We start from the raw sequence: 20,816 nt of genomic DNA on the forward strand, positions 1-20,816 counted from the left end.
TTATCAATCAAGAAACAGCTTCTCCCAGGGGGATTTATAAGAGCTACAGCATAAAGAGTGGCATGTTGGCTGTGGGTCCCAGCAGCTCGGGCAGCGGGAAAAGTGGCAGCGGTCAGGCTACTCGGCCTCGCCAAGGCTCTTGGCGCGCCGCGGCCCTCAGGCTCCGGCTCTCGCCCACCCCGCCGCCACGATGCCCAAGAGGAAGGTCACCTCTGCAGAGGGGGTGGCGAAGGAGGAGCCCAAGAGGAGATCTTCAAGGCTGTCAGCTAAACCGGCTCCTGCAAAAGTGGAAACGAAGCCCAAAGAGGCCGGGGAAAGGATAAATCTTCAGGCAAAATAATGCAAACAGAAGGGAAAAGAGGAGCAAAGCCAAAACAGGCGGAAGGGGCCAACCCAGACACTAAAGAAGACTTACCTGCAGAAAATGGAGAGACTAAAATCGAGGCGAGCCCAACCTCTGATGAAGCAGAAGGAAAAGAAGCCAAGTCTCATTAATACCGCACACCCAGTCCGGTCAGTGGTCCCTGTTTCCCCTCTTGTCCCATCCAGAGGAATATTTTTATCACCCATTTTGTAAATGCAAGTATTTTAGTAGCTCTGAAACATTTTTAAAAAGGAGGAAATCCCACCTCATCCCATTTTTTAAGTGGAAATGCTTTTTTGCAAGAGGTGAAATCATTTGCTGGTTGTTTATTTTTTGGGACAACTAGAAACTAGTGGGATATTGGATAGTGGAGGCTTTGATTGTCTTGGGTGTCAGCTTAACAGTCCATAGATGGGGGTAGCTTTTCTATCCTATAATACAAAAGCATACTAAATGGCAGTGTGGAGTCAGTTGTGCATTTAATGTCTTGAACACTTTAAATTACTTCTCTTCCCAGCTTGTTTTGGTAGGATTCGTTCCTACAGCCAACTACTCCTTGATCTTGACTCTCCTGGTCAGAATTTTGTGCACTCTGTAATATCTTTGGTCGTGGTAGTTCAGTTTTCCTAGGAAGTTGGTCAATGTGCTGTGAACGACTGACAGTTTGAGGATATAGTGTATATGATAGTGTGAATCAGTGGGACGTATGATGTAACAGAATATCAATATTTGAAGATAACTGGTACTTGATATCCTGTTAAGGAAAATTTGCTCCCAATTTTAAGCTGGAAAGTCACTGGAATAACTGCTAAGAATCACAACTACATGATTGTTTTCAGTTTCTGGTATGTATGTGAAGAAGTGTGTACAAATCGAAATGTCTGCGTAGTGATCCTCAAAACAACCAATCAAAACTCCATTATAAAAGATGAAAACAAGAGTGGCATGTTGTGTGGGGGGAAGTGGTTACTATGACAGAAATTGCTCAAGATAGTAAACCAATCCCTTTTTTCCTCTCTTAATTGAAGGTTTGGTTGAAGAATATGAGAGTCAAGGGGAGGAGACATCAGAGGGCATTAATGTTGAGAAATACGCACCGCGCCCCCCCTCCCCGGGCCACCCTGTGGGCATCATCTCGGATGGGCCCTGTAGTCCCATCCTTGTTCTGGAGCCTGATTGGAGAAGGGTTCTTCTGGAGCCACTGTCATGCAGGCGGCCTGTGCCATCCATGCCTCCTCTGCCCTCGCGTCCCTCTGGCCAGGCCGAAGTTGGCCCAGAATCAGCCCCTGTCACCCGTGACCGTGCTGTAGTCCCTCGTGACTAAGATATGGTCTCCATGACAGTTCTTCTGAAGATATTTTCTGCCAGGTTTTATGCACAGCACAGTACCAAGAGCACTTCACCGAATGCCCGTTAAATGAGTTGAATACATGCAAAAAGTCAGTGTCCCCCTTTTAAAGTAGGGCACATTTTTGTATTTTTCAATAAAGAGGTGAATTCTCAGCATCTTGTGTGTGTGTGTGTGTGTGTGTGTGTGTGTGTGTGTGTGTGTGTCCAATGGGGTTAAGTGTGAACAGATGGGAATTTCTAAGGGAATGTCATTCACAGAGAATGGCAAGGAGGCCTCCTATCAAGAGGTGCCATCCCCCGGTCACTGGCAGTGGGCCTGTGTGCATGATAGAAGTTTTCCAAGTACCCAAGGTCGGTTTCTACTGACGCATACTTTTTTTTCCCTCCACCTTCCATTATCCCATCCTCACCCTCACCCTTTGGTGTTGCATGCACATGCAAGATGGGGCGGGACGAGTCCCCAGTGAGAGAAGAGTGTATTTCCAGGCAGGGTAGAGTCCCACCCGTGGTAATTGAAACACTCAGCCCAATGCTGGACACAAGGGAAGCTTCCTAAGAGGCTACATTACAGGGATCCATGGGAAGGTGGCAGCCGAGCATTCATCCCACATGCTCCAAATTCTGTTCGCTGTCCTCTCTGGGGAGAAGATGGGGGAATGGGAGTCCTGGCACACAGGTTCTGCTGCTTCAGAGGCGACACAGAGGAGACCCCATAAGGCCGGTGAGGAGTATTGCACCTTCCTCCAAAGCAATCACACCCTCCAATGTATTATCTTCCTTGAGAGAACCTTGATTCCTGCTAATTCAACACCAAAACGGATTATTTTGGTTTAGTGCTGTGCAAAGCAAGAAGAGCGCCTTCCCGAGTAGCGTCCTCAGGCCCACGTTTTAGAAAGCATTAAGTTCTCAGTACAACCTTGGCACCTGACCTGTCTCTTGAGAAACCTGTATGCAGGTCAGGAAGCAACAGGTAGAACTGGACATGGAACAACACACTGGTTCCAAACAGGACAAGGAGTATGTCAAGTCTCTATATTGTCACCCTGCTTCTTTAACTTCTAGGCAGAGTACATCATGAGAAACGCTGGGCTGGAGGAAGCACAAGCTGGAATCAAGATTGCCGGGAAAAATATCAATAACCTCAGCTTATGCAGATGACACCACCCTTATGACAGAAAGTGAAGAGGAACTAAAAAGCCTCTCGGTGAAAGTGAGAGAGGAGAGTGCAAGAGTTAGCTTAAAGCTCAACATTCAGAAAACGAAGATCGTGGCATCCGGTCCCATCACTTCCTGGGAAATAGATGGGGAAACAGTGTCAGGCTTTATTCTTGGGGGCCTCCAAAATCCCTGCAGCCATGAAATTAAAAGACGCTTACTCCCTGGAAGGAAAGTTATGACCAGCCTAGATAGCATATTAAAAAGCAGAGACCTTTGCCAACAAAGGTCCGTCTAGTCAAGGCCATGGTTTTTCCAGTAGTCATGTACGGAGGTGAGAGTTGGACTGTGAAGAAAACTGAGCGCCGAAGAACTGATGCTTTTGAACCGTGGTGTTGGAGAAGACTCTTGAGAGTCCCTTGGACTGCAAGGAGATCCAACCAGTCCATCCTAAGGGAGATCAGTCCTGGGTGTTCATAGGAAGGAATGATGTTGAAGCCGAAACTCCAGTACTTTGGCCACCTCATGCGAAGAGTTGACTCATTGGAAAAGACCCTGATGCTGGGAAGGATTGGGGGCAGGAGCAGAAGGGGACGACAGAGGATGAGATGGCTGGATGGCATCACTGACTCGATGGACATGAGTGTGGGTAAACTCTGGGAGTTGGTGATGGACAGGGAGGCCTGGCGTGCTGCGGTCCATGGGGTCCCAACGAGTCGGACACGACTGAGCGACTGAACCGAACTGAACAACCATTGCTCGGAGCAGTGCAAGGCTTCTTTAATGTTCAGTTCAGTTCCGTTTAGTCGCTCAGTCGTGTCTGACTCGTTGCGACCCCGTGGACTGCAGCATGCCAGGCTTCCCTGTCCATCACCAACTCTCAGAGCTTGCTCAAACTCATGTCCATCGAGTCAGTGATGCCATCCAACCATCTCATCCTCAGGACTGAGTTCCTTTAGGATGGACTGGTTTGATCTCCTCGCAGGCCAAGGGACCCCCAGGAGTCTTCTCCCAGGTCACAGTTCCAAAGCATCAATTCTTTAAGGTGGTTTCTGTTAAATGTGTTTAATGGTGAACACTGAGGTCCTCCTGTGAAGTGATTGCTGAGATAAGTGGCTTGACTCCATTGGAATTTCCTCTCACAGGGGTACATCCCAGGCCAGTTTCACAGCTTGGATGCTCCCAGTGGAGCGAGAGGCTCTGTTTTGGGGGGGAAAGCATGTGCTTTAGGCTGTGCTTCCACTACTTTCACTCCTCTCTTCTCTCCCTTTGCACTTGTGGCTGTGTGTCAGACATCAGCACGGTGGTTGTGTGTGATGTGGGCCTTCTGCACAGAGAGGAGGGGAGTGCACCCTGAGGCCCAGCCTCCGTTGGGAGAGAGGAACAACTGAGCCCCAGTGTGCACACGTTGCCATCCTCACCAGATGCTGTTGAAAACACAATTTCTCATTTACGAGTATTGACCCCAGACCTTCTTTTTAAACATCAGGTTCCTCAAACTTCAGAAATACAAGTACAGCATCTTGTACAAACAAAAGCCACCGGCCACCACCGCTGCTAAGTCGCTTCAGTCGTGTCCGACTCTGTGCGACCCCATAGCCGGCAGCCCACCAGGCTCCGCCGTCCCTGGGATTCTCCAGGCAAGAATACTGGAGTGGGTTGCCATTTCCTTCTCCAGTGCATGAAAGGGAAAAGTGAAAGTGAAGTCGCTCAGTTGTGTCCGACTCTTAGCGACCGCGTGGACTGAAGCCTGCCAGGCTCCTCCGTCCATGGGATTTTCCAGGCAAAAGAGTACTGGAGTGGGGTGCCATCGCCTTCTCCGTAAATCTTACCTAGGTGAATCTATTTAGAGGGCTGCTTCCACATTACAGAAAGCTGTCACACGACCTGCATTGTAAGGGATACCCTAGCTAGGCTAAGGAACACCAGGATCATAACCATTAGAGGTTTCTCAGCTTATAACTAATCCCAAGCCCAAACTGTTCATTGTGGGTGAGGTGAGTAGGGTGGAGAACAAGAGTTCTGGAAGATGGTCCCAGTCAAAGGGAGAGAGAGGGGGGGAAAGAGGAGGGTGAGAAGGGAAAAGGTGGGCGCCAAGGAGGGGATTAGAGGAGGCAAAGAAGAAAAAGAGGAATTTAACCCAAGTCCAGGGGCTTTCCAGGTGGCTGAGCCATAAGGAATCCGCCTGCCAATGCAGGAGACGCAGGTTCCATCCCTGGGTCGGGAAGATCCCCTGGAGAAGGGAATGGCAACCCACGACAGTATTCTTGCTTGGAGAATCCCATGGACAGAGGAGCCTGGCGTGCTACAGTCCACGGGGTCGCAAAGAGTCGGACGCGACTGAGCGACTAAACAACGACGACACCCCAGTCCACACAGCGCCCAGCATAAGAAACCCGTGCACTTGTGCAGAGGGCCGGCAGCCCCAGACGCGGTAGCGGAGCATAGCAAAGCAGATGCTGTGTCCTCCACAATCGCGTCCAGGGCCAAAGCAAGGGCCACGTGCGGTGTTCTACACTTGCTCTCTGACGTAGGTTAGTAGACATTTGGATTACTTGTTGCATTCGCAAGGAACAGGCTGGGCTTCTTGCAGCAGGCCTCCGAGCACACAGTGTGTCTGCAAATACAGCCCCAATTCCCTCGACCCAGTAGCCTCCAGGGAACGAGGCGGGCTCTGCGTTTAGCGCCTTCCTGCAAAAATCCAGTAAGTAGTCTCCCACCTAAATCTTTCCGTCTGAATCACTAGCCCGTTTCATGGACTTTGAGAGCGAATGGACCAGAATCACAGTCCCATCCGTTAATTATCGACTTCCCAGAGGGAAGTCGCGCTCAGAGCCCACGCGACAAGGGGGGACGACTGTCGTCTCAGCCGGCTGGGGTTGCTGGGGCCCCGCGGTTTCTCCAGTCCCATCTCTGCGTCGAACGCTCCGGGGGCCGGGGGGAGGGGGGTTGGGGGGGGGAACAAATGGCAGCAAGCCTGAGCCCATCGAGGGCCAGGCGGAGAGACGTTCTCCCAACATTTCTCCCAGGCTCCCGGGACGCGTGAGGTCTCATTCCCTCGCCCCTCCCCTGTCCCAAGTCAGCTGGCACGATCGGGAGAAGCCCCTAGTTCGGGACTGACCCCAGGCAGGAGCCGGGAGTATTCAGCTCAGCCACAAGTGGGAGCTCGCGCGCCCCCACCCGCTCGCCCCCTGCCAGGACTCTCCCCACGTGCACCCCTCTACTCTATGGCCACGCCCTGCCCAGGTGCACGCCCCAGCGGCCACACCCACCGCACGCGCCGTTACTGGGGAGACAAGCTATAAACTCGCAACGCGGCGTCACAGAAAGAGAATCCGACCGGTCAGGCCCTCGGGATCGCCGCCGTCAACAGCGCAGCGTCGGCCGAGGCGCACAGCTGCTCGGACAGCGCTAGCGACATGGGTCGTGCGCCCGGACGCCACCACGAAGACTCCGGTTACCTCGGCCTGGGAGTCGACGAGCCCCAGGAAGAACCCGGTCAGTGTCCGGAGCGGGATAGGTGCCCTGGCGAACTCGAGGGAAAGGCCCTTTCCCTGGGAGTGGCGAGTGGACGGGACGCGGCTGCGGCGCGGGCTCCGTCGCCGCTCAGGTCGCGGGCTCGCGCCTCCCGCCGCGGCGCACACTCGGCGCTCCGACGCCCAGACTTCTTGTCTTTTTCCTTTCCAGATACGAAGCCCACCGAGGTCTCGGGCATCGCAACAAGTGCCGCCGTCGAGGAGGAGTCGGGGTCGGAACCTGAGTCGGCAGCGGCGGCAGCAGCAGCGGAACAGGGCCAGGTTGGGGTGGGAGCACCCGACCCCATGGTGGACGAGATCCAGAAGGGCGGCGGCGGCGACGGCGACGGCGACGAGGAGGAGTTCCCGCAGGAGCCGCCGATGCAGGCGGACGCCGAGGATCCGCAGCCCTCGGACAGGCAGCCAAGATTCCACGGCTGCCCGTTCCACCGGCTGCACCTGAAGGAGCTGGAGAGCATTTTCCAGCGCAGCCGGTACCCCAATGTGTTCGCTCGGTAAGTGGCTTGCTCTGGAGGCGCCCCAAATTTTCTGGGACGTTAGGGCTCTTCTCCCGACGCCTTTGGCGCTGTCCCTTCCCCCAGAGCCCGATCTCGGTGGGGGGCTCGAGGCCCTTGGAGGCTGCCCGCCCTTGGGCTCCCGGGTTGGGGCGGGGCGGTGAGTGAGTGAATTAAATGCGGAAGCGTAGGTTTCGGTGAATAACGTTTCATTGGATCGGGGTTTAGGTCAGTGGGAGGCGAGTGAGACCCAGTCGTGCAAGTGCAGGATTGAATCTTGCCTTTATTTAAAATGTTAAATAATTTGGTCGTCGTGCAATGTTTTCGCGCGTTTAGTCTTCCAATATTTATTTGGTTGCACCCGGTCTTGGTGGCGGCATGCGAGATCTTTCGTTTCGGCCTGTGGGATCTAGCTCCCTGACCAGGGGTTGAACCGCGCCCCCTGCCGGGGGAGCGAGAAGTCTTAGCCACTGGACCACCAGGGAAGTCTCGGTGCCTTTAGTCTTGATTCTTAAACAGTGTATTAAAAACGCTTAATATGGAATACTGAGGTTTTCAGCGCTCCCATAAATTTTGTGCACAAAGGAAAATTCTCCCTAAAGAGAGCCTGGAACTGGATATACAAAAGGATGTTCCCTGGGCATTTGGGAGAATACAAATTTTAAAACCAGCATAAAATGGACATCGTATATCTAATGTGGTCCACAACTCCAAATACTGAATATTTGCCATTTTCTCCCCTTAGGAAGGCGCTTTCAAGTCGCAGCGATGGGAGCAAAGCCAGAGGGCAGTTCAGTAAGCCTGACAACAACAATTTGTGAGGGCAGCCGTTATAAAACCTGCTTCAAGTCTTGGACACACTGGTCCTAGACATTCTCAAGGTTTTTTGTTTTTTTTTTTTGGATGCCTTTTCCATGTTTAGCAAATAAGTTTTGAACTTTGGGGGCTTTGGCCAGTAGAAATAGGATAAGTAAACACCAATTTATGAAAATGCCAGTTATCAGTAGTAATGTGATTTCCTAAAAGAGCAAGAAAAGGAAATCACTGTTGTTCCTATTTCCTGTGAAAACTGAGACATAATAAAGTTCAATTTCTTCTAACTCTGGTATCCTTTATTGAGCACTTTGTGGAGTCATGTTGGGGCTGCATCTGATCTGGGAAGTGCACATTACTGTATTAAGGATCTAGGTTATGAGAGGGTTGAACTCTATTACTTAACATATCGAAAAGTCCTTAGCTAAATAAGTGGATTTATAAATATTCAGGCACTGGAGTTAGGGAGTAACTCACATACACTATATGAGTAAGTGTCTGTTTAGTTAGGCTGAGACTGATATGGGGAGACAGCTTAGAAGTCCAAGTGCAGGGGACTCCTGCCATTGATTTTAGTGCTCAGTAAAGCAGTGTAGAAAGCGTCAGCCCTACATCATTTTTAAAAACTATTTCTTTGGTTGCACCAGGTCTTAGATGTGGCATCTAGTTCCCTAACCAGGGATTGAACCCGGGTCCCAGCATTGGGAGTGGGGAGTCTTAGCCACTGGACCAGCAGGGAAGTCCTAGCCCTACCACTTCATGTTTGGTGTGCTATGATGTGTCAGCCTGAAACCATTGCTAAAACAGTGACATTATGGTGGAGGGTAGGAGCAAGGTGTACAAACTGGAAATTTGTCTGAAAATTGACACGACAATTTTGAACAAAGTGGCACTGAGCTAAGAGTGACCAGTTTAAGAGAATTGCATACAGTCAAACCATACACCTGGTGGATGGGGCTCAAATTGAACTTTATGAGTGAATATCCTCTGGAGGACTTGGGAACATCTAAAGATATATTTTTGATGGTATTATTTTAAAGAGGTGGGTATCATGGAATGTGTTTGGTGGGCGGTGGGAGTGGTGGGGGGAAGGGAAGCTTTCAGTTCAGGCCAGATTCTTTACCTGTGTTCACTTGAAATACTTTTTTGTTTGCTCAGGCAGCGATGACTGATTTGTAGGTCACAAGATTACCATTTGAGACTGTAGAAAAACCATAGGCTGTATTAAGAGAGTATGTATCCAAAACTCCCAGATGAGTTTATTCGCTTTGCTTCACAGTGCCCATGTGAGTGCAGTGATGGATACAGGCTGCCGGACTGGTGGTGGTGAGTTGTAGTGAACTTGGACCCAGGTGAGCTAAACTTCCCTCACCTCTGTAGGCTGAAATATCAAGGCAGCGTCCAGGGCGTCAGCAATCATGTCCCAGTAAGACAAGCCACAAGCCCCATGGGCCCTCCATAACCAGGCCTGCCTTGTCTATTTAACTTGAGGGAAACCTGTTTAAAAATCCAACTTGCTCCTATTGAACATCTCCTTCAGATGGAAGGAACTTTTATTTATTTATTTATTTATTTGAATTTTTTTTTTCCTTTAAAAAAATCATTTATTTTAATTGGAGGCAAATTACTTTACAATATTGTAGCGGTTTTTGCCATACATCGACATGAATCAGTCACGGGCACACACGTGTTTCCCATCCAGAACCCCCCTCCCACATCCCTCCCCATTCCATCCCCCAGGGTCCTCCCAGTGCACCAACCCTGAGCACCCTGTCTCAGGCATCAAACCTGGACCAGCGATCCACTTCACATTTGATAATACACACCTTTCAACGCTACCCTCTCAAATCATCCCACCCTCGCCTTCTCCCACAGAGTCCGAAAGACTGTTCTTTACATCTGTGTCTCTTTTGCTGTCTCACATATAGGGTCATCGTTGCCATCTTTCTAAATTCCATATATATGGGCTCGTTCGTATACTGTCTTGGTGTTTTTCTCTCTGATTTACTGCACTCTGTATAACAGGCTCCAGTTTCATCCACCTCATTAGAACTGATTCAAATGCATTCTTTTTAATGGCTGATTAATATCGCATTGTGCATATGTACCACGGCTTTCTCATCCATTCGTCTGCTGCCGGACATCTAGGTTGCTTCCATGTCCCTGCTATTACAAGCAGTGTTGTGCTGAACACTGGGGTACACGTGTGTCTTTCAAGTCTGGTTTCCTCGGTGTGTCTGCCCGGCAGTGGGATCGCTGGGTCGTATGGCAGTTCTAGTTCCAGTTTTGTAAGGAATCTGCACAATCTTCACAGTGGCTGTACTAGCTTGCATTCCTACCAACGGTGTAAGAGGGCTCCTTTTTCTCTGCACCCTCTCCAGCATTTATTGTTTGTAGACTTTTGGATAGCAGCCATTCTGTCTGGTGTGAGATGGCACCTCATTGTGGTTTTGATTTGCATTTCTCTCATAATGAGAGACGTTGAGCATCTTTTCATGTGTTTGTTAGACATCTGTATGTCTTCTTTGGTGAAATGTCTCTTTAGTTCTTTGGCCCGTGTTTTGACTGGGTCGTTTACTTTTCTGGAATTGAGCTGCAGGAGCTGCTTGTATATTTTTGAGATGAATTCATTGTCAGTTGCTTCATTTGCTAGTGTTTTCTCCTATTCTGACGGCTGTCTTGTCAGCTTACTTATAGGTTCCTTCCTTGTGCAAAAGCTGTTAAGTTTAATTAGGTCCCATTGGTTTATTTTTGCTCTTATTTCCATTACTTGGGGAGGTGGGTCGTAGAGGATCCTGCTGTGATTCATGTCAGAGCGTGTTTGGCCTCTGTTTTCCTCTAGGAGTTTGATAGTTTCTGGTCTTACGTTTAGAACTTTAATCCATTTTATTCCTGTGTATGGTGTTAGAAAGTGTTCTAGTTTCACTCCTTTACAAACGGAAGGGACTTTGAGTATGCTCAGCTGCCCCCACACCCAGGGTGATGCTATCCCTGGAAGGTAGGGGGCAGAGGCAGTTGGACCACTGAGGATCCGCTGTCAAGATACGGACATTTCTCCATCCTGTACCAGACATAGCATTGACAGAAGGGACTGGGTGCGATCCATCAGCTGGACTAGCATCTAACTGCAAAAACCACTAACGAGTATTCAGGGTGGGAGGACAGAGACAAAACAGGAGATCTGCTTATCGGGAAGCTTGGCACTTAGCGCTCAGTAAGGGTAAACTGAAGGGAACGGGGCTGTGGTGGAAACTTTACTAAGATGTTTTATCAATCAAGAAACAGCTTCTCCCAGGGGGATTTATAAGAGCTACAGCATAAAGAGTGGCATGTTGGCTGTGGGTCCCAGCAGCTCGGGCAGCGGGAAAAGTGGCAGCGGTCAGGCTACTCGGCCTCGCCAAGGCTCTTGGCGCGCCGCGGCCCTCAGGCTCCGGCTCTCGCCCACCCCGCCGCCACGATGCCCAAGAGGAAGGTCACCTCTGCAGAGGGGGTGGCGAAGGAGGAGCCCAAGAGGAGATCTTCAAGGCTGTCAGCTAAACCGGCTCCTGCAAAAGTGGAAACGAAGCCCAAAGAGGCCGGGGAAAGGATAAATCTTCAGGCAAAATAATGCAAACAGAAGGGAAAAGAGGAGCAAAGCCAAAACAGGCGGAAGGGGCCAACCCAGACACTAAAGAAGACTTACCTGCAGAAAATGGAGAGACTAAAATCGAGGCGAGCCCAACCTCTGATGAAGCAGAAGGAAAAGAAGCCAAGTCTCATTAATACCGCACACCCAGTCCGGTCAGTGGTCCCTGTTTCCCCTCTTGTCCCATCCAGAGGAATATTTTTATCACCCATTTTGTAAATGCAAGTATTTTAGTAGCTCTGAAACATTTTTAAAAAGGAGGAAATCCCACCTCATCCCATTTTTTAAGTGGAAATGCTTTTTTGCAAGAGGTGAAATCATTTGCTGGTTGTTTATTTTTTGGGACAACTAGAAACTAGTGGGATATTGGATAGTGGAGGCTTTGATTGTCTTGGGTGTCAGCTTAACAGTCCATAGATGGGGGTAGCTTTTCTATCCTATAATACAAAAGCATACTAAATGGCAGTGTGGAGTCAGTTGTGCATTTAATGTCTTGAACACTTTAAATTACTTCTCTTCCCAGCTTGTTTTGGTAGGATTCGTTCCTACAGCCAACTACTCCTTGATCTTGACTCTCCTGGTCAGAATTTTGTGCACTCTGTAATATCTTTGGTCGTGGTAGTTCAGTTTTCCTAGGAACTTGGTCAATGTGCTGTGAACGACTGACAGTTTGAGGATATAGTGTATATGATAGTGTGAATCAGTGGGACGTATGATGTAACAGAATATCAATATTTGAAGATAACTGGTACTTGATATCCTGTTAAGGAAAATTTGCTCCCAATTTTAAGCTGGAAAGTCACTGGAATAACTGCTAAGAATCACAACTACATGATTGTTTTCAGTTTCTGGTATGTATGTGAAGAAGTGTGTACAAATCGAAATGTCTGCGTAGTGATCCTCAAAACAACCAATCAAAACTCCATTATAAAAGATGAAAACAAGAGTGGCATGTTGTGTGGGGGGAAGTGGTTACTATGACAGAAATTGCTCAAGATAGTAAACCAATCCCTTTTTTCCTCTCTTAATTGAAGGTTTGGTTGAAGAATATGAGAGTCAAGGGGAGGAGACATCAGAGGGCATTAATGTTGAGAAATACGCACCGCGCCCCCCCTCCCCGGGCCACCCTGTGGGCATCATCTCGGATGGGCCCTGTAGTCCCATCCTTGTTCTGGAGCCTGATTGGAGAAGGGTTCTTCTGGAGCCACTGTCATGCAGGCGGCCTGTGCCATCCATGCCTCCTCTGCCCTCGCGTCCCTCTGGCCAGGCCGAAGTTGGCCCAGAATCAGCCCCTGTCACCCGTGACCGTGCTGTAGTCCCTCGTGACTAAGATATGGTCTCCATGACAGTTCTTCTGAAGATATTTTCTGCCAGGTTTTATGCACAGCACAGTACCAAGAGCACTTCACCGAATGCCCGTTAAATGAGTTGAATACATGCAAAAAGTCAGTGTCCCCCTTTTAAAGTAGGGCACATTTTTGTATTTTTCAATAAAGAGGTGAATTCTCAGCATCTTGTGTGTGTGTGTGTGTGTGTGTGTGTGTGTGTGTGTGTGTCCAATGGGGTTAAGTGTGAACAGATGGGAATTTCTAAGGGAATGTCATTCACAGAGAATGGCAAGGAGGCCTCCTATCAAGAGGTGCCATCCCCCGGTCACTGGCAGTGGGCCTGTGTGCATGATAGAAGTTTTCCAAGTACCCAAGGTCGGTTTCTACTGACGCATACTTTTTTTTCCCTCCACCTTCCATTATCCCATCCTCACCCTCACCCTTTGGTGTTGCATGCACATGCAAGATGGGGCGGGACGAGTCCCCAGTGAGAGAAGAGTGTATTTCCAGGCAGGGTAGAGTCCCACCCGTGGTAATTGAAACACTCAGCCCAATGCTGGACACAAGGGAAGCTTCCTAAGAGGCTACATTACAGGGATCCATGGGAAGGTGGCAGCCGAGCATTCATCCCACATGCTCCAAATTCTGTTCGCTGTCCTCTCTGGGGAGAAGATGGGGGAATGGGAGTCCTGGCACACAGGTTCTGCTGCTTCAGAGGCGACACAGAGGAGACCCCATAAGGCCGGTGAGGAGTATTGCACCTTCCTCCAAAGCAATCACACCCTCCAATGTATTATCTTCCTTGAGAGAACCTTGATTCCTGCTAATTCAACACCAAAACGGATTATTTTGGTTTAGTGCTGTGCAAAGCAAGAAGAGCGCCTTCCCGAGTAGCGTCCTCAGGCCCACGTTTTAGAAAGCATTAAGTTCTCAGTACAACCTTGGCACCTGACCTGTCTCTTGAGAAACCTGTATGCAGGTCAGGAAGCAACAGGTAGAACTGGACATGGAACAACACACTGGTTCCAAACAGGACAAGGAGTATGTCAAGTCTCTATATTGTCACCCTGCTTCTTTAACTTCTAGGCAGAGTACATCATGAGAAACGCTGGGCTGGAGGAAGCACAAGCTGGAATCAAGATTGCCGGGAAAAATATCAATAACCTCAGCTTATGCAGATGACACCACCCTTATGACAGAAAGTGAAGAGGAACTAAAAAGCCTCTCGGTGAAAGTGAGAGAGGAGAGTGCAAGAGTTAGCTTAAAGCTCAACATTCAGAAAACGAAGATCGTGGCATCCGGTCCCATCACTTCCTGGGAAATAGATGGGGAAACAGTGTCAGGCTTTATTCTTGGGGGCCTCCAAAATCCCTGCAGCCATGAAATTAAAAGACGCTTACTCCCTGGAAGGAAAGTTATGACCAGCCTAGATAGCATATTAAAAAGCAGAGACCTTTGCCAACAAAGGTCCGTCTAGTCAAGGCCATGGTTTTTCCAGTAGTCATGTACGGAGGTGAGAGTTGGACTGTGAAGAAAACTGAGCGCCGAAGAACTGATGCTTTTGAACCGTGGTGTTGGAGAAGACTCTTGAGAGTCCCTTGGACTGCAAGGAGATCCAACCAGTCCATCCTAAGGGAGATCAGTCCTGGGTGTTCATAGGAAGGAATGATGTTGAAGCCGAAACTCCAGTACTTTGGCCACCTCATGCGAAGAGTTGACTCATTGGAAAAGACCCTGATGCTGGGAAGGATTGGGGGCAGGAGCAGAAGGGGACGACAGAGGATGAGATGGCTGGATGGCATCATTGACTCGATGGACATGAGTGTGGGTAAACTCTGGGAGTTGGTGATGGACAGGGAGGCCTGGCGTGCTGCGGTCCATGGGGTCCCAACGAGTCGGACACGACTGAGCGACTGAACCGAACTGAACAACCATTGCTCGGAGCAGTGCAAGGCTTCTTTAATGTTCAGTTCAGTTCCGTTTAGTCGCTCAGTCGTGTCTGACTCGTTGCGACCCCGTGGACTGCAGCATGCCAGGCTTCCCTGTCCATCACCAACTCTCAGAGCTTGCTCAAACTCATGTCCATCGAGTCAGTGATGCCATCCAACCATCTCATCCTCAGGACTGAGTTCCTTTAGGATGGACTGGTTTGATCTCCTCGCAGGCCAAGGGACCCCCAGGAGTCTTCTCCCAGGTCACAGTTCCAAAGCATCAATTCTTTAAGGTGGTTTCTGTTAAATGTGTTTAATGGTGAACACTGAGGTCCTCCTGTGAAGTGATTGCTGAGATAAGTGGCTTGACTCCATTGGAATTTCCTCTCACAGGGGTACATCCCAGGCCAGTTTCACAGCTTGGATGCTCCCAGTGGAGCGAGAGGCTCTGTTTTGGGGGGGAAAGCATGTGCTTTAGGCTGTGCTTCCACTACTTTCACTCCTCTCTTCTCTCCCTTTGCACTTGTGGCTGTGTGTCAGACATCAGCACGGTGGTTGTGTGTGATGTGGGCCTTCTGCACAGAGAGGAGGGGAGTGCACCCTGAGGCCCAGCCTCCGTTGGGAGAGAGGAACAACTGAGCCCCAGTGTGCACACGTTGCCATCCTCACCAGATGCTGTTGAAAACACAATTTCTCATTTACGAGTATTGACCCCAGACCTTCTTTTTAAACATCAGGTTCCTCAAACTTCAGAAATACAAGTACAGCATCTTGTACAAACAAAAGCCACCGGCCACCACCGCTGCTAAGTCGCTTCAGTCGTGTCCGACTCTGTGCGACCCCATAGCCGGCAGCCCACCAGGCTCCGCCGTCCCTGGGATTCTCCAGGCAAGAATACTGGAGTGGGTTGCCATTTCCTTCTCCAGTGCATGAAAGGGAAAAGTGAAAGTGAAGTCGCTCAGTTGTGTCCGACTCTTAGCGACCGCGTGGACTGAAGCCTGCCAGGCTCCTCCGTCCATGGGATTTTCCAGGCAAAAGAGTACTGGAGTGGGGTGCCATCGCCTTCTCCGTAAATCTTACCTAGGTGAATCTATTTAGAGGGCTGCTTCCACATTACAGAAAGCTGTCACACGACCTGCATTGTAAGGGATACCCTAGCTAGGCTAAGGAACACCAGGATCATAACCATTAGAGGTTTCTCAGCTTATAACTAATCCCAAGCCCAAACTGTTCATTGTGGGTGAGGTGAGTAGGGTGGAGAACAAGAGTTCTGGAAGATGGTCCCAGTCAAAGGGAGAGAGAGGGGGGGAAAGAGGAGGGTGAGAAGGGAAAAGGTGGGCGCCAAGGAGGGGATTAGAGGAGGCAAAGAAGAAAAAGAGGAATTTAACCCAAGTCCAGGGGCTTTCCAGGTGGCTGAGCCATAAGGAATCCGCCTGCCAATGCAGGAGACGCAGGTTCCATCCCTGGGTCGGGAAGATCCCCTGGAGAAGGGAATGGCAACCCACGACAGTATTCTTGCTTGGAGAATCCCATGGACAGAGGAGCCTGGCGTGCTACAGTCCACGGGGTCGCAAAGAGTCGGACGCGACTGAGCGACTAAACAACGACGACACCCCAGTCCACACAGCGCCCAGCATAAGAAACCCGTGCACTTGTGCAGAGGGCCGGCAGCCCCAGACGCGGTAGCGGAGCATAGCAAAGCAGATGCTGTGTCCTCCACAATCGCGTCCAGGGCCAAAGCAAGGGCCACGTGCGGTGTTCTACACTTGCTCTCTGACGTAGGTTAGTAGACATTTGGATTACTTGTTGCATTCGCAAGGAACAGGCTGGGCTTCTTGCAGCAGGCCTCCGAGCACACAGTGTGTCTGCAAATACAGCCCCAATTCCCTCGACCCAGTAGCCTCCAGGGAACGAGGCGGGCTCTGCGTTTAGCGCCTTCCTGCAAAAATCCAGTAAGTAGTCTCCCACCTAAATCTTTCCGTCTGAATCACTAGCCCGTTTCATGGACTTTGAGAGCGAATGGACCAGAATCACAGTCCCATCCGTTAATTATCGACTTCCCAGAGGGAAGTCGCGCTCAGAGCCCACGCGACAAGGGGGGACGACTGTCGTCTCAGCCGGCTGGGGTTGCTGGGGCCCCGCGGTTTCTCCAGTCCCATCTCTGCGTCGAACGCTCCGGGGGCCGGGGGGAGGGGGGTTGGGGGGGGAACAAATGGCAGCAAGCCTGAGCCCATCGAGGGCCAGGCGGAGAGACGTTCTCCCAACATTTCTCCCAGGCTCCCGGGACGCGTGAGGTCTCATTCCCTCGCCCCTCCCCTGTCCCAAGTCAGCTGGCACGATCGGGAGAAGCCCCTAGTTCGGGACCGACCCCAGGCAGGAGCCGGGAGTATTCAGCTCAGCCACAAGTGGGAGCTCGCGCGCCCCCACCCGCTCGCCCCCTGCCAGGACTCTCCCCACGTGCACCCCTCTACTCTATGGCCACGCCCTGCCCAGGTGCACGCCCCAGCGGCCACACCCACCGCACGCGCCGTTACTGGGGAGACAAGCTATAAACTCGCAACGCGGCGTCACAGAAAGAGAATCCGACCGGTCAGGCCCTCGGGATCGCCGCCGTCAACAGCGCAGCGTCGGCCGAGGCGCACAGCTGCTCGGACAGCGCTAGCGACATGGGTCGTGCGCCCGGACGCCACCACGAAGACTCCGGTTACCTCGGCCTGGGAGTCGACGAGCCCCAGGAAGAACCCGGTCAGTGTCCGGAGCGGGATAGGTGCCCTGGCGAACTCGAGGGAAAGGCCCTTTCCCTGGGAGTGGCGAGTGGACGGGACGCGGCTGCGGCGCGGGCTCCGTCGCCGCTCAGGTCGCGGGCTCGCGCCTCCCGCCGCGGCGCACACTCGGCGCTCCGACGCCCAGACTTCTTGTCTTTTTCCTTTCCAGATACGAAGCCCACCGAGGTCTCGGGCATCGCAACAAGTGCCGCCGTCGAGGAGGAGTCGGGGTCGGAACCTGAGTCGGCAGCGGCGGCAGCAGCAGCGGAACAGGGCCAGGTTGGGGTGGGAGCACCCGACCCCATGGTGGACGAGATCCAGAAGGGCGGCGGCGGCGACGGCGACGGCGACGAGGAGGAGTTCCCGCAGGAGCCGCCGATGCAGGCGGACGCCGAGGATCCGCAGCCCTCGGACAGGCAGCCAAGATTCCACGGCTGCCCGTTCCACCGGCTGCACCTGAAGGAGCTGGAGAGCATTTTCCAGCGCAGCCGGTACCCCAATGTGTTCGCTCGGTAAGTGGCTTGCTCTGGAGGCGCCCCAAATTTTCTGGGACGTTAGGGCTCTTCTCCCGACGCCTTTGGCGCTGTCCCTTCCCCCAGAGCCCGATCTCGGTGGGGGGCTCGAGGCCCTTGGAGGCTGCCCGCCCTTGGGCTCCCGGGTTGGGGCGGGGCGGTGAGTGAGTGAATTAAATCCGGAAGCGTAGGTTTCGGTGAATAACGTTTCATTGGATCGGGGTTTAGGTCAGTGGGAGGCGAGTGAGACCCAGTCGTGCAAGTGCAGGATTGAATCTTGCCTTTATTTAAAATGTTAAATAATTTGGTCGTCGTGCAATGTTTTCGCGCGTTTAGTCTTCCAATATTTATTTGGTTGCACCCGGTCTTGGTGGCGGCATGCGAGATCTTTCGTTTCGGCCTGTGGGATCTAGCTCCCTGACCAGGGGTTGAACCGCGCCCCCTGCCGGGGGAGCGAGAAGTCTTAGCCACTGGACCACCAGGGAAGTCTCGGTGCCTTTAGTCTTGATTCTTAAACAGTGTATTAAAAACGCTTAATATGGAATACTGAGGTTTTCAGCGCTCCCATAAATTTTGTGCACAAAGGAAAATTCTCCCTAAAGAGAGCCTGGAACTGGATATACAAAAGGATGTTCCCTGGGCATTTGGGAGAATACAAATTTTAAAACCAGCATAAAATGGACATCGTATATCTAATGTGGTCCACAACTCCAAATACTGAATATTTGCCATTTTCTCCCCTTAGGAAGGCGCTTTCAAGTCGCAGCGATGGGAGCAAAGCCAGAGGGCAGTTCAGTAAGCCTGACAACAACAATTTGTGAGGGCAGCCGTTATAAAACCTGCTTCAAGTCTTGGACACACTGGTCCTAGACATTCTCAAGGTTTTTTGTTTTTTTTTTTGGATGCCTTTTCCATGTTTAGCAAATAAGTTTTGAACTTTGGGGGCTTTGGCCAGTAGAAATAGGATAAGTAAACACCAATTTATGAAAATGCCAGTTATCAGTAGTAATGTGATTTCCTAAAAGAGCAAGAAAAGGAAATCACTGTTGTTCCTATTTCCTGTGAAAACTGAGACATAATAAAGTTCAATTTCTTCTAACTCTGGTATCCTTTATTGAGCACTTTGTGGAGTCATGTTGGGGCTGCATCTGATCTGGGAAGTGCACATTACTGTATTAAGGATCTAGGTTATGAGAGGGTTGAACTCTATTACTTAACATATCGAAAAGTCCTTAGCTAAATAAGTGGATTTATAAATATTCAGGCACTGGAGTTAGGGAGTAACTCACATACACTATATGAGTAAGTGTCTGTTTAGTTAGGCTGAGACTGATATGGGGAGACAGCTTAGAAGTCCAAGTGCAGGGGACTCCTGCCATTGATTTTAGTGCTCAGTAAAGCAGTGTAGAAAGCGTCAGCCCTACATCATTTTTAAAAACTATTTCTTTGGTTGCACCAGGTCTTAGATGTGGCATCTAGTTCCCTAACCAGGGATTGAACCCGGGTCCCAGCATTGGGAGTGGGGAGTCTTAGCCACTGGACCAGCAGGGAAGTCCTAGCCCTACCACTTCATGTTTGGTGTGCTATGATGTGTCAGCCTGAAACCATTGCTAAAACAGTGACATTATGGTGGAGGGTAGGAGCAAGGTGTACAAACTGGAAATTTGTCTGAAAATTGACACGACAATTTTGAACAAAGTGGCACTGAGCTAAGAGTGACCAGTTTAAGAGAATTGCATACAGTCAAACCATACACCTGGTGGATGGGGCTCAAATTGAACTTTATGAGTGAATATCCTCTGGAGGACTTGGGAACATCTAAAGATATATTTTTGATGGTATTATTTTAAAGAGGTGGGTATCATGGAATGTGTTTGGTGGGCGGTGGGAGTGGTGGGGGGAAGGGAAGCTTTCAGTTCAGGCCAGATTCTTTACCTGTGTTCACTTGAAATACTTTTTTGTTTGCTCAGGCAGCGATGACTGATTTGTAGGTCACAAGATTACCATTTGAGACTGTAGAAAAACCATAGGCTGTATTAAGAGAGTATGTATCCAAAACTCCCAGATGAGTTTATTCGCTTTGCTTCACAGTGCCCATGTGAGTGCAGTGATGGATACAGGCTGCCGGACTGGTGGTGGTGAGTTGTAGTGAACTTGGACCCAGGTGAGCTAAACTTCCCTCACCTCTGTAGGCTGAAATATCAAGGCAGCGTCCAGGGCGTCAGCAATCATGTCCCAGTAAGACAAGCCACAAGCCCCATGGGCCCTCCATAACCAGGCCTGCCTTGTCTATTTAACTTGAGGGAAACCTGTTTAAAAATCCAACTTGCTCCTATTGAACATCTCCTTCAGATGGAAGGAACTTTTATTTATTTATTTATTTATTTGAATTTTTTTTTTCCTTTAAAAAAATCATTTATTTTAATTGGAGGCAAATTACTTTACAATATTGTAGCGGTTTTTGCCATACATCGACATGAATCAGTCACGGGCACACACGTGTTTCCCATCCAGAACCCCCCTCCCACATCCCTCCCCATTCCATCCCCCAGGGTCCTCCCAGTGCACCAACCCTGAGCACCCTGTCTCAGGCATCAAACCTGGACCAGCGATCCACTTCACATTTGATAATACACACCTTTCAACGCTACCCTCTCAAATCATCCCACCCTCGCCTTCTCCCACAGAGTCCGAAAGACTGTTCTTTACATCTGTGTCTCTTTTGCTGTCTCACATATAGGGTCATCGTTGCCATCTTTCTAAATTCCATATATATGGGCTCGTTCGTATACTGTCTTGGTGTTTTTCTCTCTGATTTACTGCACTCTGTATAACAGGCTCCAGTTTCATCCACCTCATTAGAACTGATTCAAATGCATTCTTTTTAATGGCTGATTAATATCGCATTGTGCATATGTACCACGGCTTTCTCATCCATTCGTC

General features: G+C 50.3%; 2 protein-coding genes and 2 pseudogenes across 3 annotated transcripts; all 4 read left to right on the plus strand.

Annotated features, from left to right (window-relative positions):
- The first annotated feature begins 190 nt into the window (after window positions 1-190).
- Window positions 191-495, plus strand: LOC145535595 (non-histone chromosomal protein HMG-14 pseudogene; annotated as a pseudogene).
- Window positions 496-6,200: 5,705 nt separating this feature from the next.
- LOC145535387 (uncharacterized) lies at window positions 6,201-7,999 on the plus strand. The gene is made up of 3 exons (XM_081563809.1): window positions 6,201-6,367; window positions 6,557-6,899; window positions 7,645-7,999. Exons 1-3 carry the CDS (start codon window positions 6,289-6,291, stop codon window positions 7,718-7,720), a joined length of 498 nt encoding a protein of 165 aa, XP_081419935.1. The 5' UTR covers window positions 6,201-6,288; the 3' UTR covers window positions 7,721-7,999.
- A 1,279-nt stretch (window positions 8,000-9,278) lies between these two features.
- On the plus strand, window positions 9,279-11,474 carry LOC145535596 (non-histone chromosomal protein HMG-14 pseudogene; annotated as a pseudogene). Its single transcript, XR_014075481.1, has one exon. The product of XR_014075481.1 is annotated as a non-histone chromosomal protein HMG-14 pseudogene (transcript).
- A 5,698-nt stretch (window positions 11,475-17,172) lies between these two features.
- On the plus strand, window positions 17,173-18,972 carry LOC145535443 (uncharacterized). Its single transcript, XM_081563885.1, has 3 exons — window positions 17,173-17,341; window positions 17,531-17,873; window positions 18,619-18,972. The coding sequence occupies exons 1-3, from the start codon at window positions 17,263-17,265 to the stop codon at window positions 18,692-18,694; spliced, it is 498 nt and encodes a 165-aa protein (XP_081420011.1). The 5' UTR covers window positions 17,173-17,262; the 3' UTR covers window positions 18,695-18,972.
- The last annotated feature ends 1,844 nt before the right edge of the window (window positions 18,973-20,816 follow it).

This window comes from Giraffa tippelskirchi, chromosome X (genome assembly GCF_054371585.1).
Source record: "Giraffa tippelskirchi isolate mGirTip1 chromosome X, T2T-mGirTip1v1.2.pri, whole genome shotgun sequence".
NCBI classification, from domain to species: domain Eukaryota; kingdom Metazoa; phylum Chordata; class Mammalia; order Artiodactyla; family Giraffidae; genus Giraffa; species Giraffa tippelskirchi.